At 33.9% G+C, this 20,490-nt stretch overlaps 1 protein-coding gene across 1 annotated transcript in view; it reads right to left on the bottom strand.

Moving 5' to 3' along the window:
• The window catches only part of MCF2 (MCF.2 cell line derived transforming sequence), a 132,328-nt gene that overhangs the window by 39,699 nt on the left and 72,139 nt on the right, over positions 1-20,490 (bottom strand). Inside the window, 6 exon segments of the mRNA XM_066249968.1 lie at positions 6,693-6,818; positions 8,372-8,464; positions 16,266-16,358; positions 18,146-18,215; positions 18,326-18,441; positions 19,133-19,199. Of these exon segments, the coding sequence (XP_066106065.1) occupies positions 6,693-6,818; positions 8,372-8,464; positions 16,266-16,358; positions 18,146-18,215; positions 18,326-18,441; positions 19,133-19,199 (565 nt within the window).

Raw genomic sequence — 20,490 nt, 5'->3', positions numbered from 1 at the left:
AACAAGTAAAAATTTATGGGACACAGCAAAATAGTACTGAGAGGGAAGTTCGTAGCACTAAGGGAACATTTAAGAAGCTAGAAAAAGCTCAAATAAACAACTTAATCCTGCATCTAAAAGAACTATAAAAAGAACAGCAAGTAAAGCCTAAATGTAGTAGAAGGAAGGAAATAATAAAGATCAGAACAGAAATAAATGACATAGAGACTAAAGAAACAATACAGAGGATCAATGAAACTAGGAGCTGGTTTTTTGAAAAGGTAAACAAGATTGATGAACCATTAACTAGAATCACCAAGAAAAAGAGAGAGAAGACTCAAATAAATAAAATTAGAAATGAGAGGGGAGAAATAACAACTGACACAACAGAAATACAAAGCATTGTAAGAAAATACTATGAAGAACTGTATGCCAAAAAACTAGACAACCTAGATTACATGGAAAAATTCCTTGAAACATACAATCTTCCAAAAATCAATCTGGAAGAATCAGAAAACCTAAAGAGATGGATTACACCAAATGAGATCAAAACAGTTATCAAAATACTCCCAAAAAAGAAAAGTCGTGGGCCAGATAGCTTCACAAGTGAATTCTACCAAATATTCAAAGAACTAACTCCTATCCTTCTCAAACTATTTCAAAAAATTCAAGAGGAAGGAAGACTTCCAAGCTCCTTTTATGAGGCAAGCATAATTCTGATTCCAAAATCAGGCAAAGACAACACAAAGAAAAAAAATTATAGGCCAATATCCCTGATGAATATAGATGCTAAAATCCTCAACAAAATATTAGCAAACCAGATCCAACAATATATGGAAAAAATCATACACCATGATCAAGTGGTTTTATTCTGGGGAGGCAAGGCTGGTACAATATTCGCAAATCTATCAATGTTATTCATCACATAAACAAAAGGAAGGAGAAAAACCACATGATAATTTCAATAGATGCAGAAAAATCATTTGATAAAATCCGGCATCCATTCATGATCAAACTGTCAGCAAAGTGGAAATACAAGGAACATACCTCATCATGATAAAAGCCATGTATGACAAACCCACCACCAATATCATACTCAATGGGCCCAAATTAAAAACAATACCCTTAAGATCAGGAATAAAGCTGGGATGCCCCCTTTCATCACTCTTACTCAACATAGTCCTGGAAGTCTTAGCCACAGCAATCAGACAAGAAGAAGAAATAAAAGACATTCAAGTTGGAAAAGAAGAGGTAAAGCTATTGTTATTTGCAGATGATAAGATCTTGTATAGAGAAAATTATAAGTCTCAGTCAAAAAACTACTGGACCTGATAAATGAATTCAGCAAGGTGGCAGGATATAAAATTAATATTCAGAAATGAGAGGCATTTTTATACATGAACAATGAACAGTCAGAAAGAGAAATTAAGGGGAAAATGCCCTTCACTATTACAACCAAAAAAATAAAGAACCAGGAGTACATTTAACCAAGAAGACTAAAGACTTGTACTCAGAATATTATAAAACATTGATAAAAGAAATGAAGGAAGATACAAACAAGTGAAAGCATATACCATGCTCATGGTTAGGAATAATAAACATCATTAAAATGTCTATATTACCCAAAGTAATTTATAAATTCAATGCAATACCAATGATATACTTTATAGATATAGATCACATATTCCAAAAATTTATATGAATAAAATAAATAGAACAAAAGAGAACATGAATAGCCTCAGGAATATTACAAAAGAAGAATAAAGGGAGAGCTATCATACTTCCTGATATCAAGCTATACTACAAGGTCATTGTACTCAAAACAGCCTGGTACTGGCATAAGAACAGGCATATAGATCAATGGAACAGAATGGAGAACCCAGAAATAAACCCACAGCTATAAGGACAACTGATATTTGACAAAGGAGGTAAGGGCATACAATGGAGTAAAGACAGCCTCTTCAACAAATGGTGTTGGGGAAATTGGAGAGCAACCTGCAAAAAAAATGAAACTAGACCACAACTTACACCATTCACAAAAATAAACTCAAAATGGATAAAAGACTTAAATGTAAGGCGTGAAACCATAAGCATCTTAGAAGAAAACATAGGCAGTAAGCTCTCCAACATCTCTTGCAGTGATATATTTGCTGATTTATCTCCACGGGCAAGGGAAATAAAAGACAGGATAAACAAATGGGACTATATCAAACTAAAAAGCTTTTGCACATCCAAAGACAATAAGAACAGAATAAAAAGACAAACCACACAATGGAAGAACATATTTGACAGTACGTCTGATAAGGGGTTAAGAACCAAAATTTATAAAGAACTTGTAAATCTCAACATCAGAAAAACAAACCCAATTAAAAAATGGGCCAAAGAAATGAATAAACACTTCTCCAGAGAGGATATACAGATGGCCAATAGGCAGATGAAAAAATACTCAACATCACTAATCATTAGAGAAATGCAAATTAAAACCACAATGAGATATCACCTCACACTGGTCAAAATGGTACTCATCAACAAAACAACACAGAATAAGTACTGGCGAGGATGTGAAGAAAAGGGAACCCTTTTACACTGCTGATGGGAATGCAGACTCGTGCAGCCTCTGTGGAAAACTGTATGGAGATTCCTCAAAAACTTGAAAATCGAATTGCCTTTTGACTCAGCCATCCCAGTTTTAGGAATATACCCCAAGGACACCATAGAACGGTTCCAGAAAAAGGAATGCACCCCCATGTTTATAGCAGCATTGTTCACAATAATGAAGATCTGGAAACAGCCCAAGTGTCCGTCAGAGAATGAGTGGATTAAAAAGCTTATAAACCCATGCATAGATGGGACATAAAAATGAGACTCAGAGACATGGACAAGAATGTGATGGTAACAGACAGTGGGGCGGAGGGTTGGGGAGGGGGCGAGAAAGGAGAGGGAGGGTGTGGGGGGAGGGTAGGCACACAAAGAAAACCAGATAGAAGATGACAGAGGATGATTTGACTTTGAGTGAGGGGTATGCAGCATAATCAAAGGTCAAAATAACCTGGAGATGTTTTCTCAGAACATATGTACCCTGATTTATCAATGTCACTTCATTAATATTAATAAAAATAAGATAAAAAAGAGGGAAGTTCATATCACTTCAGGCCTATATGAACAAACAAGAGAGAGCCCAAGTGAACCACTTAAATTCACACCTTAAAAAACTAGAAAAAGAAGAACAAAGACAACCCCAAACTAGCCAGCCGAAGAAAGGAAATAATAAAAATCAGAGCAGAAATAAACGAAATAGAGAACAGAAAAACTATAGAAAAAATTAATAAAAGAAGGAACTCGTTCTTTGAAAAGATCAAGAAAATTGACAAACCCTTGGCAAAACTCACCAAGGAAAAAGAGAAAGGACTCATATAAACAAAATCCAAAATGAAAGAGGAGAAATCACCACAGACATCATAGATATACAAAGAATTATTGTAGAATACTATGAAAAACTATATGCCATCAAATTCAACAATCTAGAACAAATGGATAAATTCCTAGAATAATACAACTTTCCTAGACTGAGTCATGAAGAAGCAGAAAGCCTAAACAGACCAATTAGCAGGGAGGAAATAGAAAAACTAATGACAAGGTAACCTGGAGTTGTTGTCTTTGAATATATGTATCCTGATTTACTGATGTCACCCCATTAAAAATAAAATTATTAAAAATAAATAAATAAATAATAAATAAAAAACCTCCCCCAAAATAAAAGTCCAGGCCCAGTCGGTTACACTAGTGAATGCTATCAAACATTCAAAGAAGACTTGGTTCCCATTCTACTGAAAGTCTTCCAAAAAATTAAAGAAGAAGCAATACTTCCAAAAACATCTTATGAGGCCAACATAACTCTCATACCGAAACCTGGCAAGGATGGCACAAAAAAAGAAAACTACAGACTAATATCTCTAATGAATACAGGTGCTAAAATACTAAACAAAATACTGGCAAATCAAATACAACAACTCAATAAAATATAATACATCATGATCCAGTGGGATTCATCCGAGAATCTCAATTATGTTTCAACATACGTAAAACGGTTATCGTAATACACCATATCAACAAAACAAAGAACAAAAAACACATGATCTTATCAATAGATGCAGAAAAGGCATTCGATAACATACAATTCAACTTTATGTTTAAGACACTCAACAAAATGGGTATAGAAGGAAAATATCTCAACATGATGAAGGCCATATGTGATAAACCATCATCCAACATCATATTAAATGGCATAAAACTGAGGACTTTCCCCCTTATATCAGGAACAAGACAGGGTTGTCCACTCTCTCCACTCTTATTTAACATGGTGCTAGAAGTTCTACTCAGAGCAATCAGACAAGACAAAGAAATAAAAGGCATCCATATCGGAAAAGAAGAAGTAAAGGTATCACTTTTTGCAGATAATATGTATGATACTATACATCAAAAACCCCAAAGACTACCCAAAAAGATTACTAGAAACAATAAACCAATACAGTAAGTTTGCAGGATACAAAATTAACATACAAAAGTCCATAGCCTTTCTATATGCCAACAATGAAATATTAGAAAACAAACTTAAAAAAATAATGCCCTTCATGATTACAACAAAAAAATAAAATAAAATACCTCGAAATAAACATAACAAAAAATGTAAAGGACCTATATAACGAAAACTACAAAGCATTGTTAAAGGAAATCGAAAAAGATACAATGAGATGGAAAAATATTCCTTTTTCTTGGATAGGAAGAATAAATATAATCAAAATGTCCATATTACCCAAAGCAACTTATAAATTTAATGCAATTCCCATCAAAATTCCTATGACATTTTTTAAAGAAATGGAGCAAAAAATCATCAGATTTATATGGAACTATAAATAACCCCAAATAGTCAAAGCAATCCTTAGGAAAAAGAACGAAGCTGGGGCATTAAAATACCTGACTTCAAACTATATTATAGGGGCATGACAATCAAAGCAGCATGGTATTGGCAGAAAAATAGAAACTCAGACCAATGGAACAGAATAGAAAGTCCAGAAATAAAACCACATATATATGGTCAAATAATTTTTGATAAAGGGGCCAACAACACACAATGGAGAAAAGAAAGCCTCTTCAACAAATGGTGCGGGGAAAACTGGAAAGCCACATGCAAAAGAATGAAACTCAACTACAGCTTGTCCCCTTGTACTAAAATTAATTCAAAATGGTTCAAAGACCTAACTATAAGACCTGAAACAATAAAGTACATAGAAGAAGACATAGATACTAAACTCATGGACCTGGGTTTTAAAGAGCATTTTATGAATTTGACTCCAAAGGCAAGAGACTTGAAGGCAAAGATAAATGAATGGGACTACATCAGACTAAAAAGTTTTTGCTCAGCAAGAGAAACTTACAACAAAATAAACAGAAAGCCAACTAAATGGGAAATGTTATTTTCAAACAACAGCTCAGATAAGGGGCTAATATCCAAAATATACAAAGAACTCATAAAACTCTACAAAAAAACAAACAATCCAATAAAAAAAATGGGAAGAGGACATGAACAGTCACTTCTCCCAGGAAGAAATACAAATGGCCAACAGATATATGAAAAGATGCTCATCTTCATTAGTTATTAGAGAAATGCAAATCAAAACCACAATGAGATACCACCTCACACCTGTTAGATTAGCTATTATCAACAAGACAGGTTATAGCAAATGTTGGAGAGGCTGTGGAGAAAAAGGAACCCTCATTCACTGTTGGTGGGAATGTAAAGTAGTACAACCATTATGGAAGAAAGTATGGTGGTTTCTCAAAAAACTGAAAATAGAACTACCTTATGACCCAGCAATCCCTCTACTGCGTATATACCCCCAAAACTCAGAAACATTGATACGTAAAGACACATGTAGCCCCATGTTCATTGCAGCATTGTTCACAGTGGCCAAGACATGGAAACAACCAAAAAGCCCTTCAAGAGAAGACTGGATAAAGAAGATGTGGCACATATACACTATGGAATACTACTTAGCCATAAGAAATGGTGACATTGGAACATTTACAACAAAATGGTGGGATCTTGATAACATTATACAGAGTGAAATAAGTAATCAGAAAAAACCAAGAACTACAGGATTCCATACATTGGTGGGACATAAAAACGAGACTAAGAGACATGGACAAGAGTGTGGTGGTTACCGGGAGTAGGGGGAGGGGAGCGGGGGAGGGGAGGAGAGAGAGGGGAAGGGGGAGGGGTATCGGCACAAAGAAAACTAGATAGAGGGTGACGGAGGACAATCTGACTTTGGGTGATGGGTAAGCAACATAATTGAATGACAAGATAACCTCGACATGTTTTCTTTGAATATATGTACCCTGATTTATTGATGTTACCACATTAACATTAATAAAAATTTATTTATATAAAAAAAGAAGACTCAAACATTCCTTCAAGCAGGGTCACCCAAGATCTGGACTTGGGGATAGACTGCTGGGGAAAAGGGAGATGTCACAAATGCATTTGACTGGTGATCTGAAGCCAATCATCCACTTAACAAAATCAGTAATAATGCTGACATTTGGATCTCCATTTGTTTGTCTCTTTTTATTTTTTCACATCGTTTCAGAAGAAGAAAGGGGTGTGAACATGCTTATCCATAAAACTGCAATAATCATTAAAATCTACTCACAGTATAGCCCTTTATTGAAGACTGATGCATAGAGTCATTAACTGACTTCAGTAAATCCACTATTGTGTCAAGTGCCTCCTTTAATTGTTCAGATCCTTCACAGTGTTGGCTATATTTTAATAGATCCTGTAATTAGAGTCAAAAATTAAAGTTAATAGTAGGCAGATAATAGCCATAAAAAAATGGATAAAATTTTTGCCAACATGTTTTCAAGTAATAATTCAAAGACAATGTCACTTTTTTGAGTAGTTTCTTTCATATTCTATTTATCACATTAATACATTTAATAACAATGTCAAAACTGGAAAAGAAATGGGATATTTATTACAGAGTATAAAGCAAAGGGCATTTGATGTTACTGAAGTTAAAGAATAAATCTTTTAGGACATACAAGAGACTAGTTCGTAAAGTAATTAAACATTTTTTGATCCTCTACATACAATAATTTGTTTTTTTTATTATGCACATACAATAGAACATTGTGAAAATACATTTTAAAACCAGCTTTGCTGTATTTATATTTAACATAGCATTTTCACATTATACAAGGAGTATACCATATTCACTTTCCATTGAGAAGACCCATATGAAAGGCAGTTGCAAAACCATAGAAATATTTACTTAGTTTTTTTTTAACATGAGAGAGACAGATACAAACATACAGACAGACAGAAAGACAGGAAGAGAAAGAGATGAGAAGCAACAATTCATAGTTGTGGCACTTTAGTTGTTCATTGACAACTTCTTATATATGCCTTGACCAGGTGAATCTAGCCAAGCTAGTGACCTCTTGGTAAAGCAAATGACCTTTTAGGCTCAAGCCTGTGACCATGAGATCACGTATATGATCCCACAATCAAGCCAGCAAGCTCGTGCTCAAGCAGTGTTTTGAACCTGGTCCTCAGCATCCCAGGGTGATGATCTATTCACTGGACAACCATCAATGCAGTTGCTTAGTTCTTCATTCAACACTAAAATTCTGCAGTAAATTTTATATATATATATATATCTATATCTATATATCTATCTATATATATATATATCTATATATATATATATATATGCCAATGTAACCTGTATGGGTAATTAAATAACTAAAATGATGCCAGATATTCTTGGCTTTACCTCTAAGATTTCAGCACTTGCATAACCAGTGTACTGAAGAAGCAAGCACATTATATTGATCTTACTGCTAAATCTAGCCTTACCAATCATCGAAGCTATCTCTTTTTAGTGCTTCCTAATTAGCTAGTTTCTCTTTATTTTTATTTTTATTTTTTTGTGGCAGAGACAGAGAGAGTCAGAGAAAGGGACAGATAGGGACAGACAAACAGAAAGGGAGAGAGATGAGAAACATCAATTCTTCATTGTACTTCCTTAGTTGTTCATTGATTGATTTCTCATATGTGCCTTGACCGGGGGGCTACAGCAGACCAAGTGACCCCTTGCTCGAGCCAGCAACCTTGGGCTCAAGGTGGTGAGCCTTGCTCAAATCAGATGAGCCCACAGGCAAGCTGGCGACCTCGGGGTCCCGAACCTGTGTCTTCCACATCCCAGTCCGACACTCTATCTACTGCAGCACCACCTGGTCTAGCAGCTAGTTCTTTTTTAATGGCTTTGGCACATCTGACCCAAAGAAGTAAGTAAAAAAAAAAGAAACAAATGCTTAATGTACTTACCTTCAACAGTAACTGATATTTAGTGAGTCGTTGCACCGGTTTTAGTAAATAGGTATCCAGACCAAGTCTGTGTTTTAACTTCCTTTGACATTCCTATTATTAAAATATGATTATTAATTAACTTGAATTAATATATATATACCTGTGAAAATGCCAAGTGTTCACTGATTAGACCCAATTCATGCTGGTTTCTTACATCACAAGGAAAATTTACCATAAAATTGCTGTTATATGTAGTATGTTCATTAAAGACAGTATATCTGAAAAACTACAGTAAATATTATCACATTGATGTGAAATGTTTAAAAGATGAGAAAACAATGATTGACTAGAAATGAACATTACAAAAGATTTCTTCAATATATCTGTTAAAATAATAAAAGGCTTAGTTCCACAGGCCAAGGCACAGAAAAGAAATAGGTTCTACTGAATATAAATCAGATTGGGCATAAGAAGAGTTTTTTAATACCACAACAAAAATACAGTCCTATTTCACTGGTATTATATGTCATTTGATTACTGGCTCACCAACAGTATATATATAAGGGTCATAATTTTGGGTCCTGGGAACATTGTAGGGTAATAAGCACAAGATGGGGCAGCATGAAATAAAATGTGTGTTTAGAAAGTGCAGAACAAAAGAATAGGAGTGGTTATACCTATGTAAGATCCAGGAACACTTCAACATATGGATAAAATCCAATATATTATCTAACTCAAACAATTATCAACTTACAGTTAAAGATGGTGAACAGATTTAGCTCTTCTCACTCATGAAACACAACTGAAATGATGGAAAGTTATTTTTACAAGGCAAACTCAAAGTTACAAAGATCGGAAAAGAAAAAACATTAAGAAATTTGAAAACTGACAACCAAACTGACAAGTAGTAAAAACATGAGCACACCAGAGAAAGGTGAACCTCAAGTTAGCAAAAGGAAAAACCAGGAAACAACTCAAATTATGTTATAGAATACCTTCCCCACCTTCAGAATGAATTATAAACACCAATTACTTCTGAAAGTGGGAGGTTAAGGTACACGGTTTTAAGAAAGATGGTTATTGAAAGTCTGTTTAAGAAGGAATTAGACACAAAACAGTGTTAGCGAGGGTATGAAGCAATCAATAGGCTTATACATTGCAGAGAGGAATACAAAATGGTGCCACAACTTTGGAAAATAATGTAATAGTTTTCCAAAAGTTAGAGTTATCATATGACATCACAATTTCACATCCAGGTAAATGGCCAAAAGAGATGAAAATACAGTCCTCCCTCACCATACGTGGTTCACTTTTTGCGATTTCACTATATTGCAGATTTTTAAATTGTATATATCTAATTTTGGATTTTGGATTTTTTGCTATATCACAGGATTTTACAGTATATACATATTTTTTATATTTATTATTTTAATTATTTTTGCAGAAAAATAAGCATTTTTAGCCTAAAAAATTGAAACCAATATAAAAATATTAAGTACAATATATTAAAAGAATATTACTGGTGAGTACCCATATAAAATTTTATATGTTGTTAAAATTACATAGGTTTAAGAGCATAGAAAGTGCTTAAGAGCATAAGAAGTGTTTATAAGAGTGTGAGAAAGGTTAATAATAGTGTGGGAAAGGTTTATAAGAGTGTGGGGAGGGTTTATAAAACCATAATATATATATAAATAATAAAATAAATATAAGGTCACTATTTCATAGATTTTCGCCTATTGTGGGGGGTTCTGGAACATAACGCCCATGATATACGAGGGACCACTCTAAATGTCCACACAAACACTTGCACACAAGAGGTAGAAACAACTCAAATATTCATCAACTGATAGATGAGTAAATAAAATGCAGAGTACCCATACAACAGAATATTATTTGGACATAAAATGGAATGAAATACTGATACATGCTACAATATGGATGAACCTCTAAAACATTCTGCTGAATGAACAAAGTCAAACAGAAAAGAGCACATATTTTATGATTCCATTTATATGAAATGTCTAGACTAGGCTAAACTATAGAAAGCAGATGAGTTGTTGCAGAAGGCTATGAGGATTTTGGAAGAATGGGAAGTGACTGCTAGAAAGGTATGGGATGCTCTCGCAATGTAGCTCAGTTGGTTAAAGTATCTCCCCTATACATCAAGCTTGAGGATTCAATCCTCGGTCAGGTCACATACAACAATCAAGCAATGGCCTGACCAGGTACTGGCACAGTGAATAGATCATCACCCTGGGACACTGAGGACTCAGGTTCAAAAACCTGAGGTCTACAGCTTGACAACAGTCTCATTTGGCATGAGTGTGGGCTCACCAGCTTGAGTGCAGGGTCACTGGCTTGAGCGTGTGATCATAGACATGACCCTATGGTTACGGGCTTGAGCCCAAGATTGCTGGCTTGAGCAAGGGGTCATTGGCTTGGCTGGAGCACCCCAGTCAAGGCACATAAAATAAAGTAATTAATCTAAACTTCAAGGACAAAAGTAGATTCAGGTGAAATGTTGGAAAAAAATTCTCCAAGCAAATAATACCCAAAGAAAACCAGGTGTAGCAATACTAATATCTGACAATGCTGACTTCAAGACAACAAAGGCAAAAAAAAAAAAACCCACCCAAAAACAGACCGTTTATACTATATTGAAAACACATACCACTTCATAATACCTATGTGCTAAATCACGAAGCACCAAAATATATAAGACATCTACTATGAGTCTAAAAATAGAAACAAACAGAAACACAATCATAGTTGGGGAGCTCAACACAACATAGATGTTTAGACAGATCATGCAAACAGAAAATCAATAAAGAAATATTGGCTTTAAATGGCACACTAGATCAGATAGATATAATGGACATTTAAAGAACATTTCATCCCAGAGCATCAGATTATATATTGTTTCCTAGTGTGCATGGAAAATTCCCAAGGATAAACCATATGTTGTGCCACAAAACTATCCTTAACAAATTCAAGGAAATTGAAATGATACCAAGTGTATTCCCTAATCATGAGGCTCTAAAATTAGAATTCAACTGCAATAAGGAATCAAAAAAATCCGCAAAAATGTGGAAATTAAATAGCATACTTCTTAAAAATGACTGTGTCAAAGAAGAAATAAAAGCAGAAATCAAAAAATACATGCAAAGAAGTGAAAACAACAATACAACATGTCAAAACTTCTGGGATGCAGCAAAGGTGGTAATAAGGGGGGATTTTATATCATTAACATCTTACATCAAGAAACAAGAGACATCCCAAAAACATAACTTAACATTATACCTGAATGAACTAGGGATAAATAAATAAATAAATAAGTAAAGGCAACCCAAAGTCAGTAGAGAAAAGGAAATAGTAAAAATTAGAGCATACCTAAATAAAATGGGGAAACAAATGACTATAGAAAAAATTAATACAACAAAGAGCTGGTTCTCTGAAAAAGTCAATGAAACTGAAAAATCTCTGGGTATCCTCACTAAGAAAAAAAGAGAAAAGGCTTATATAAACAAAATCCAAAATGAAAGAGGAGAAATTACCACTGACATCATAGATATACAAAGGGTCAAATGAAATACTGTGAAAGATTATATGCTACCAAACTCAACAATCTAGAAGAAATGGATAAGTTCCTAGGATGATAAAATCTTCTAGGACTGAGTCATGAAGAAGTGGAAAAGCTAAATAGACCAATAAGAAAGGAAGAAATAAAAAGAAATATCAAAAACCTCCCCCAAAATAAAAGTCCAATGAATTCTACCAATTATTCAAAGATTTGGTACCAATAATTCCCAAAGTCTTTCAGAAAACACAAGAAGCAGTACTTCTTAACACATTTTATGAGACCATCACAACTCTGATACAAAGCCCAGGCAAGGACAACACAAAAAACATAAACACAGACTAATATCTCTAATGAATACAGATGTAAAAATCCAAAAATAAATACTAGCAAATCAAATACAACAATTTATTACAAAAATAAGACATCACGATCAAATAGGATTCATTCTAGGAGCACAAGCATGGTTCCATATCTGTAAATTGATCAATGTAATACACCACATCAACAAAACAATGGCCCAAAATCATATGATTCTATCAACACGTGCAGAAAAATCATTCAATAAGATACAACATCCACTTATATATAAAACACTTAATAAAATGGGTATAGAGGGGAAGCATCTCAGCGTAATAAAAGACATATATGACAAACCAATAATCAATATCATACTAAATGAAAAACTGAAGATTTTCTCTATAAAATCAAGAACAGGAAACAGTTGCCCAATCTCTACTCTTATTCAACATAGTACTGTAAGTCTTAGCCAGAGCAATCAGGCAAGAGAAAGAAATAAAAAATCCTCTATGCTAGGAAAGAAAAAGTTAAGGTATCACTTTTTGCAGGTGACATGATCCTGTATAAAGAAAACCCCAAAGACTCTACCAAAAACCTCTTAGAAACAATAAACATAAATAGAGTAAAATTGCAGGAAACAAAATCAATATACAAAATTCTACTGCTTCCCTATACACTAACAATGAACTTCAGAAAATGAATTGGAAAAAAAGAAAACAGTTCCTTTTACAATTGCAATAATAATAATAATAATAATAATAATAATAATAATATAAAATACCTAGGAATAAACTTGACAAAGGATGTGAAGGACTATATATTAAAAACTATAATGTATTATTGAAAGAAACTGAAAAAGACACAATGAAATGGAAATTTTTTCATGTTCATGGATTGGAAGAATCAATATAGTTAAAATAGCCATATTACCCAAAGCAATATACAAATTTAATGCAATCTCCATTAAATCCCAATGTTATCTTTTTAAGAAATAAAATAAAAATCACTAGATATTAATGAATCATAAAAAAAACCCAAATAACCAAAACAATCCTGAGGTAAATGAATAAAGCCATAGGTATCACACTACCTGACCTCAAATTATACTACAGAACCCTGATAATCAAAGCATCATGGTATTAACAAAAAAAAAAAAAAAAAGACATATAGACCAATGGAACAGAATTGAGAGCCCAGAAACAAACTCACATATATATGAACAAATAATCTTTGACAAAGTAGCAAAAAACACACAAGGGGGAAAAGAAAGCCTCTTCAATAAATGGTGCTGAGAAAATTGGAAAACCACATGCAAAAGAATGAAACTTGACTTACATCCTGTCCCTATAAATAACAGTACTAAATATAAGATCTAAAACAATAAATTATATAGAAAAAAAACATAGTTACTAAATTATAAACCTTGGCCATAGAGAACATTTTATGAATTTGACCCCAAAGGCAAGAGAAGTAAAGTAAACATAAATGAATGGGACTATATTAAACTAAAAAGCTTCTGCATATCTAAAGAAACAAACAACAAAACAAAAAGGCAGCCAAGTAAATGGGAGATGATAATCTACAAACGACAGTTCCAATAATGGGTTAATATCCAAAAATATATAAAGAACTCAGAAAACTCAGCAACAAAAAAAAAAACAATCAATTCAATTAAAAAAAGGGGAGAGGACCTGAACAGACATTTCTCTAAAGAAGAAATACAAATGGCCAACAGATATATGAAAAGATGCTCATCTTCACTAGCTATAAGAGAAATGTAAATCAAAACTACAATGAGATACCACCTCACACCTGTTAGATTAGCTATTATCAACAAGACAGGTAATAAAAAGAGAGGCTGTGGAGAAAAAGGAACCCTCATTCACTGCTGGTGGGAATGTAAACTGGTACAGCCATTATGGAAGAAAGTATGGTGGTTCCTCAAGAAATTAAGAATAGAACTACCATATGACATCAACACTTCAAAAACATTGCTATGCAAAGACACATGCACCCCCATGTTCACTGCAGCATTATTCACAGTGGCCAAGACATGGAAACAACCAAAGTGTTCCTCGATAGAGAATTGGAAATAGAAGTTGTAGTACACATATACAATGGAATACGTATTGCCATTTATGACAACATGGATGGACCTGGAGGACATTATACTAAGTGCAACAAGTAAATCAGAGAAAACAAAAAATTATGTTTTCACACACAGATGGGATATAAAAAGGAGACTCATGGACATTGAAACGGTGACCACAGAAAGGGAATGGGGGAGGGGAGTAAAAAGGGACAATTATATGGTGACAGAAAATGATTTGACTTAGGGTGATATGCACACAACGCAATCAACAGTTCAAATGTATAAAAATGTTTACTTGAAATATATGTACTCTTATTGATCAGTGTCACCCCACTAAATTTTATTTCTAAATAAATGAATACATTTTTAAAGATAGAGCAAGAAGACAGAGAGCCAAATAACTAAAAGGAAAATATAATTATAGGACTGGCCCAGGAAATCCAACATGTGCACAATAGGCATTACAGAAAGAGAGAACTGAAAAAAATGTGTAGAGAATAAATTTTAAAAAGTCCAAGTATCCTGACCGGTGCTGGTGCACTGGATAAGGTGTGGACCTAGAATGATGAGGTCGCCAATTTGAGGCCCCAGGCTTGCTCAGACAAGGCACATATGAGAAGCAACTATGGGTTAATTATTCCTGCTCCTCCGACCCTCTGCCTTCCTCCCTCTCTCTTCTCTATAAAATCAATAAATAAAAATCTTAAATAAAAAAGCCCAAGTAAATTTGGATAAGAGTTTCCAAATTCAAAGGAAGACTAGCATAATGGGTGAAAATAGTGATAATATCATGGCATAGCACTATGAAATTTCAGAACTTCAAGAATCATAGACATTCTCATGTGCTTTTATAGAGAGAGCAACATATTTGGTCACATACAAAGGAAGAAAAATCACGATGACATCAAATTTTGAAACAATAACACTGGAAGCTAGAAGATAATGGGCATTTGCTTTTAAAATTTTGAGGAAAATTTTTCTACATACACTGCTCTAACCAGCTAACCTAGCAATTAAATGTTAGGGTAGAATGAAGACATATACAGATGTGCAAGCTCTTGAAAACTTTTACCTACCATGTACATTTTCTCAGTAAAACTACTGGAGAATGTGTTCTACCAATCAAGTGAGTAACACAAGGAAGACAAAGATATGGCACGTAGGAAACAGGAGAATCTATGCAAGAGACTGGTGAACAGAATCCCCAAAATGATCTTCACTAACATCCCAGGATAAGAGATGCCTGAGAAGTGTAGTGAATCTAGCTGAGCAGGTCAGAGGATATCATAAGGAATTTATTCACAATGAAATTCAGTTTAAATGTACTGAGAAAAAAATTATGTAACCATCACACTGGGAGATTTGGGGGTAGAATAAGATTAAGTACCTAGAAAATTAAGTGAGTAAAAAAGACAATTTCAAGAAAAACAAAAGGGAAGGAAAACCTATCTTATACCACGTAATTCATCTAAGCATAGAAATCATATGGTCTTAACAATTTAACACTGCATATCAATCTCACCAAAATTACAATAGAACTATATTAGATGATTTGGAGGAAAAGAAGTATGTGTATGTATGTGGTGGTGATGGGTGGTGGTGGGGTAATGAAAGATAGCTAAATCTGCATCCTCCATGGTAGGAAGTAGCAACATAAGCATGATATTGGAGATATGGTTATAAATACCAAAAGAAGTAGCTAAAAGTTGATAGTGGTGGCCCCAGAGAAGCAACATAATGTGGTTGTGTGCATGGGCACGCGCATGTGTGTGTGTATGCGTGTGTTCTGGAGATGGTAAAAACTGCCTTTTAATCAATATATGTATATATAAATGAAAGTACTTAAAGTACTTATTTAAAGTAGAAAATGAATTTAGAAATAGGAAATATCCCAGTATCTTCCAGAAAGAGTATATCAAAAACCTGATTAATTACTATACCTGGAAAAAGGCGCATTCTGAATACTTCCTCCAAATTGCCTCCGATTTGGGCTTATTCTGACAATACTTTGCATACATCTGAAAGTCAGTTTTCTGTGACAAAAGCAAATTCAAGTGTATTACCAATTTGTGAATATGGACTATTCTTATCAAGAAAGGCTGAGCAAAATAAGTGTGGATAAGCATAAGAAACATGTCCTAAAGGCTGGCACAGTCAGCTGGTCAGGAACCCCCCTTGTAGTCTAAGAGCAGCGTGCTTATCAAACCAGAGAGAGGGACACATAATGATCCAAGTAATTTCATAGCTTCCATTTACCAAATTTGAGAGTTAGAGAGAGAAAAGCCTTCTCTGAATGTACTGTGAAAGCAGACTCATTTCCCCAACTGTGAGCTAATTGGGTACCAAGAAATATCCTCTTTCTGTGATTTTAGTTGCTCGATTCCCTGATGAGAGAACTTGTAACTAACTTCCATGGTCCTATGCATATAATTTGGACATCATCATTTTACCATAACCTACCACACATCTGCCCATGCTATTCTCTTACCCTGAAATTGTCTTTATTTGATCCTTATCTAATGAGCTTCCTGCTATTCACTTTTTAACATTTATATTATGAGTCATCTCTTCTATGAAGCCATTAATTATACCTTCAGTTTATGTAAGATGTACCTCTTCTTCATCCCTATAGGACTCTTTGTATATCTCTAACATAGAACAATCCACACAGTATACAAAGGATTGCCGTTTTTCTCTGTGAATAGTCTTGGGCTTGGTACCCACAGTGCCTAGCAAAGTGCTTGGCACATAATAGGTTCTCAGCAGATGGCTAATGAATGAATGAATGAACATACAAAAGGCATTTATTAACCTACTACTGGTTGCCAAAACTCTGCTAACCTTATGAGAAACACAAAGATATATAGGATACAGAACCTGCCTCAAAGACTTTTCCACTGAGTTGGAGAAAGAAGTCATTAATATATGTAAAGAGTTACAATAAATGTAAAATCTCCAATGAGTACATTGTCATTAAGTCCTACAAGAGTCCAAAGGAGGGGAGTGTTGTTGCTTAGAAAACATATTTTAAATGTGTTTAAAGTTAGGATAGGTTGAGAAAAGTAACACAAATTTCTTTCTTAACCTTATTTTCTCACTCCATAAACACTTTCTGATATCTGTTAGAAGCTTTCAATAATCAGCTCTGCCCAACTGACTCCCAAATTAAGACAGAACTGATATTTCAGGAACAGGAAGAACTAGATAAGCAGAGAACATTCTGAGAGGACACTATACTGAGAAAGAGTATGATTACAAAACTTGGGAAGTCAACTGAATTAAGTACACTCTTGAAACGTGGAGAAATAAGCCTCCCTGAATTATCTGATAGAATAAAAATAATAGACAGCTCTCAGATTGACAATGTTCCTGTGATAGTGACATGGGTCTGAAAGCCAGACTACTTTGATTCTACTAAGACTTCATATGTATTAGAGGGGAATACCAAGGCATCTCTTAGGCTAAAAATTAATCAAGCCAAGAATGGTTTTGCTAAGGTGATCCCAACTCTCACACATTCATAGTTAGGATGGTCCTTGGACTCCTGGAATCACCCAGAAGTCAGTGGTCACAAGCTCAGCCACTGAAGCATTTGCTAAGCACCAAACACAAAGGCCATTTGCATGCTCTCGATACCCCACTGCACCAGTTTCTGAAAAAAACCTGGTTTAGCATTAAATACTTCTGGAGTGATGTATCTCCTCTAAAAACATAAAGACAATACAATAATACCTACCGTGTCTCTAAATCTGTTCTTATAAAATGGGCTGCTATTTCGGTGGTTCATATTTATATATTTTTAAATAATAATTGCACTAACCCTTTCCAGGAAACAAAGTCCCACTCTTTCTGGAGCATCAGCACAATTTTCTAGACTGCTCATGAAAAGGCTATAAAAATTTAAGAGAAAGAAAATAATTTATTTTATGTGAAATAAATTGGTCAATAACCCTTTAAATAATACCATGAAAAAGAAAATTCAATTAAGCGATTCACATACTTGTTATGGAATTCATATATTTCTGCCATATTTCCAAAGAGAACATCCTTTTTATTTCTCAGGAGAGGTGGCATAAGATCAAACATCTCTGGATTATCCATCTCCACTTTATAGCCCTACCCAAAACAAATACATTTATTCATTTAAAAAATATTCACATTAACATTTGTTTTAGCCACCAAAGGTTTATGTACAGCAAAATGTAAAGGACATTGGTGAGTTAAGCTGTCTGTAATTTTAATGTTCAAATTTTCTATTTCCCAAAATTATCCATTATCATTTTTTTAGAAAGTAGGACAAGGGAGTATAGGTTTTCTACTCAATGGGTAAAATGACAGCTCTTTGGTAGTTTATAGTGTATAAAACAAAACAGTAACCAAGTATGGAAAATTATGTTATAGGTCATTAACTTCTACTTAAGCTAGCAATAAGTGTTTAGGTGTCTTCAGACCAAATTCATAGTATGAAATTTATATGAAATAAATGTTTCTCTCCAATTTTTAGATATTTACATCACAATCACTAAATAGCACCAGGAGAAGAATTAGAGCAATCTGCTTTATCCCCAAGAGAATTGTTTCCCACTTCTGTAATAAATTCTGAATCCACAATCCTCTCTCCTGAGGGAGAACCTTAACATACACATCTAACAATTATGCACCCTCAAAACATAGCAGATATACCCACTGTTGCCATGTGATAATTAAGGAAGGATGTAGACAGAGAAGACTGTCCTAAATACTTCCTAACAGATGTAGCACAGGAGCATTCTGGAAAAGATGGGAAAATACAATTTGAGTCCCTTACCAACAAAGCAGTAAACAGCTCGCAAACATACATCTTCTCGGTCTGAATCAGCTCATTGAGGACATGGCTAAAATGGGAAGACCACATTTATCAATTATTTTACTGCTTTAGAATTGTATTGCAATGTTTCAACTATCATTATAAATTGGCTAATGTAAAAACTGTTAATGCATAGGAACTGCTAATGGTTTTAATTTTATTATAAAAATATATAATTAGTTCTAAGGTTTCTAGAATAAGTACCATCCACAAGACTCTAAAAATATATTTAAAATAAAAGGGGTAGTGGCTCCGGAGTTACTTTTAAATGAAAATAACAAAGCCTTATTTCTAACTCACTAAGCTTAAGAATCAATTTATTAAAACCTCACAAACTCTATTTGTAAAAATCTGGGAAGTACTGGGGGGGCGCAATTTCTGAACTATTGTTTCCTCTCTATCTCCCTCTTCCTCAAAAAGATATATGAGCCTTTTAGGCATAATTTTCCCCCCTTTTCCAGTAATAATCTGAATTTTTTCAAAATATTAAGTGGATTTATTATGCTGGTTTTCCCAACTATAATTCATATTTAATTTATTGTAGTAACATTGATTACTGTCTCTGTAAAATAAATACATTTAGCTTCCAATGTGATTTCCAATTGATATCATATTTAAAATTCATTTCCTCAATCTCCAGTATAAGTACCATATTTTATTAAATATTTTAACACACCATTTGGTTCAGAATATTTTTTTCCTTATTTTCCTCCTTAAAACTCTAGGTGTGTCTTATGGTCAGGTGCATCTTATGGAGTGAAAAATATGGTAATTTTTTAATTAAAATATCATTGGCCTCTTTTCTATTTTTACCTTTTAAGCATTAACATTCAACAATCTTTAACACACAAGCACACACACACAAACACACATGGCGTGGGGCAACAGTAGGTTTACAGTTGTTTGTACAGAAAATAATGCAATAAATAAATAATAATACAATAATAAACTATGTGTTTTGTGTACTCACAACTGTAAACCCACTTTTGCCTCACTCTGTATATTTCTATATACATTCTGCTTTAAAATACTGGTTACTTACAATTTTATGATATAAAATTTAAAAGGTTAATATATTTACATCTGGAATATTATCATAATACTATAAAAGTGAATGAAACAATGATTAACATCTAAAAAATAACATTGCATATATACATACTCCTTTGTAGTTTTTGGAACATTGTCCCATTCACTCTGACCTCTTTTACAAAAGAGAATAATTTTCTGAGAAGGTCTAGTTAATTTTCAAGTCATTTGTGACAACATGGATAGACCTAGAAATCATTATGGTAAGAACTAAGTCAGAGAAAGACAAG

This window comes from Saccopteryx bilineata, chromosome X (genome assembly GCF_036850765.1).
Source record: "Saccopteryx bilineata isolate mSacBil1 chromosome X, mSacBil1_pri_phased_curated, whole genome shotgun sequence".
Lineage (NCBI taxonomy): Eukaryota > Metazoa > Chordata > Mammalia > Chiroptera > Emballonuridae > Saccopteryx > Saccopteryx bilineata.
This window is presented reverse-complemented; position numbering and strand designations above follow the sequence as displayed.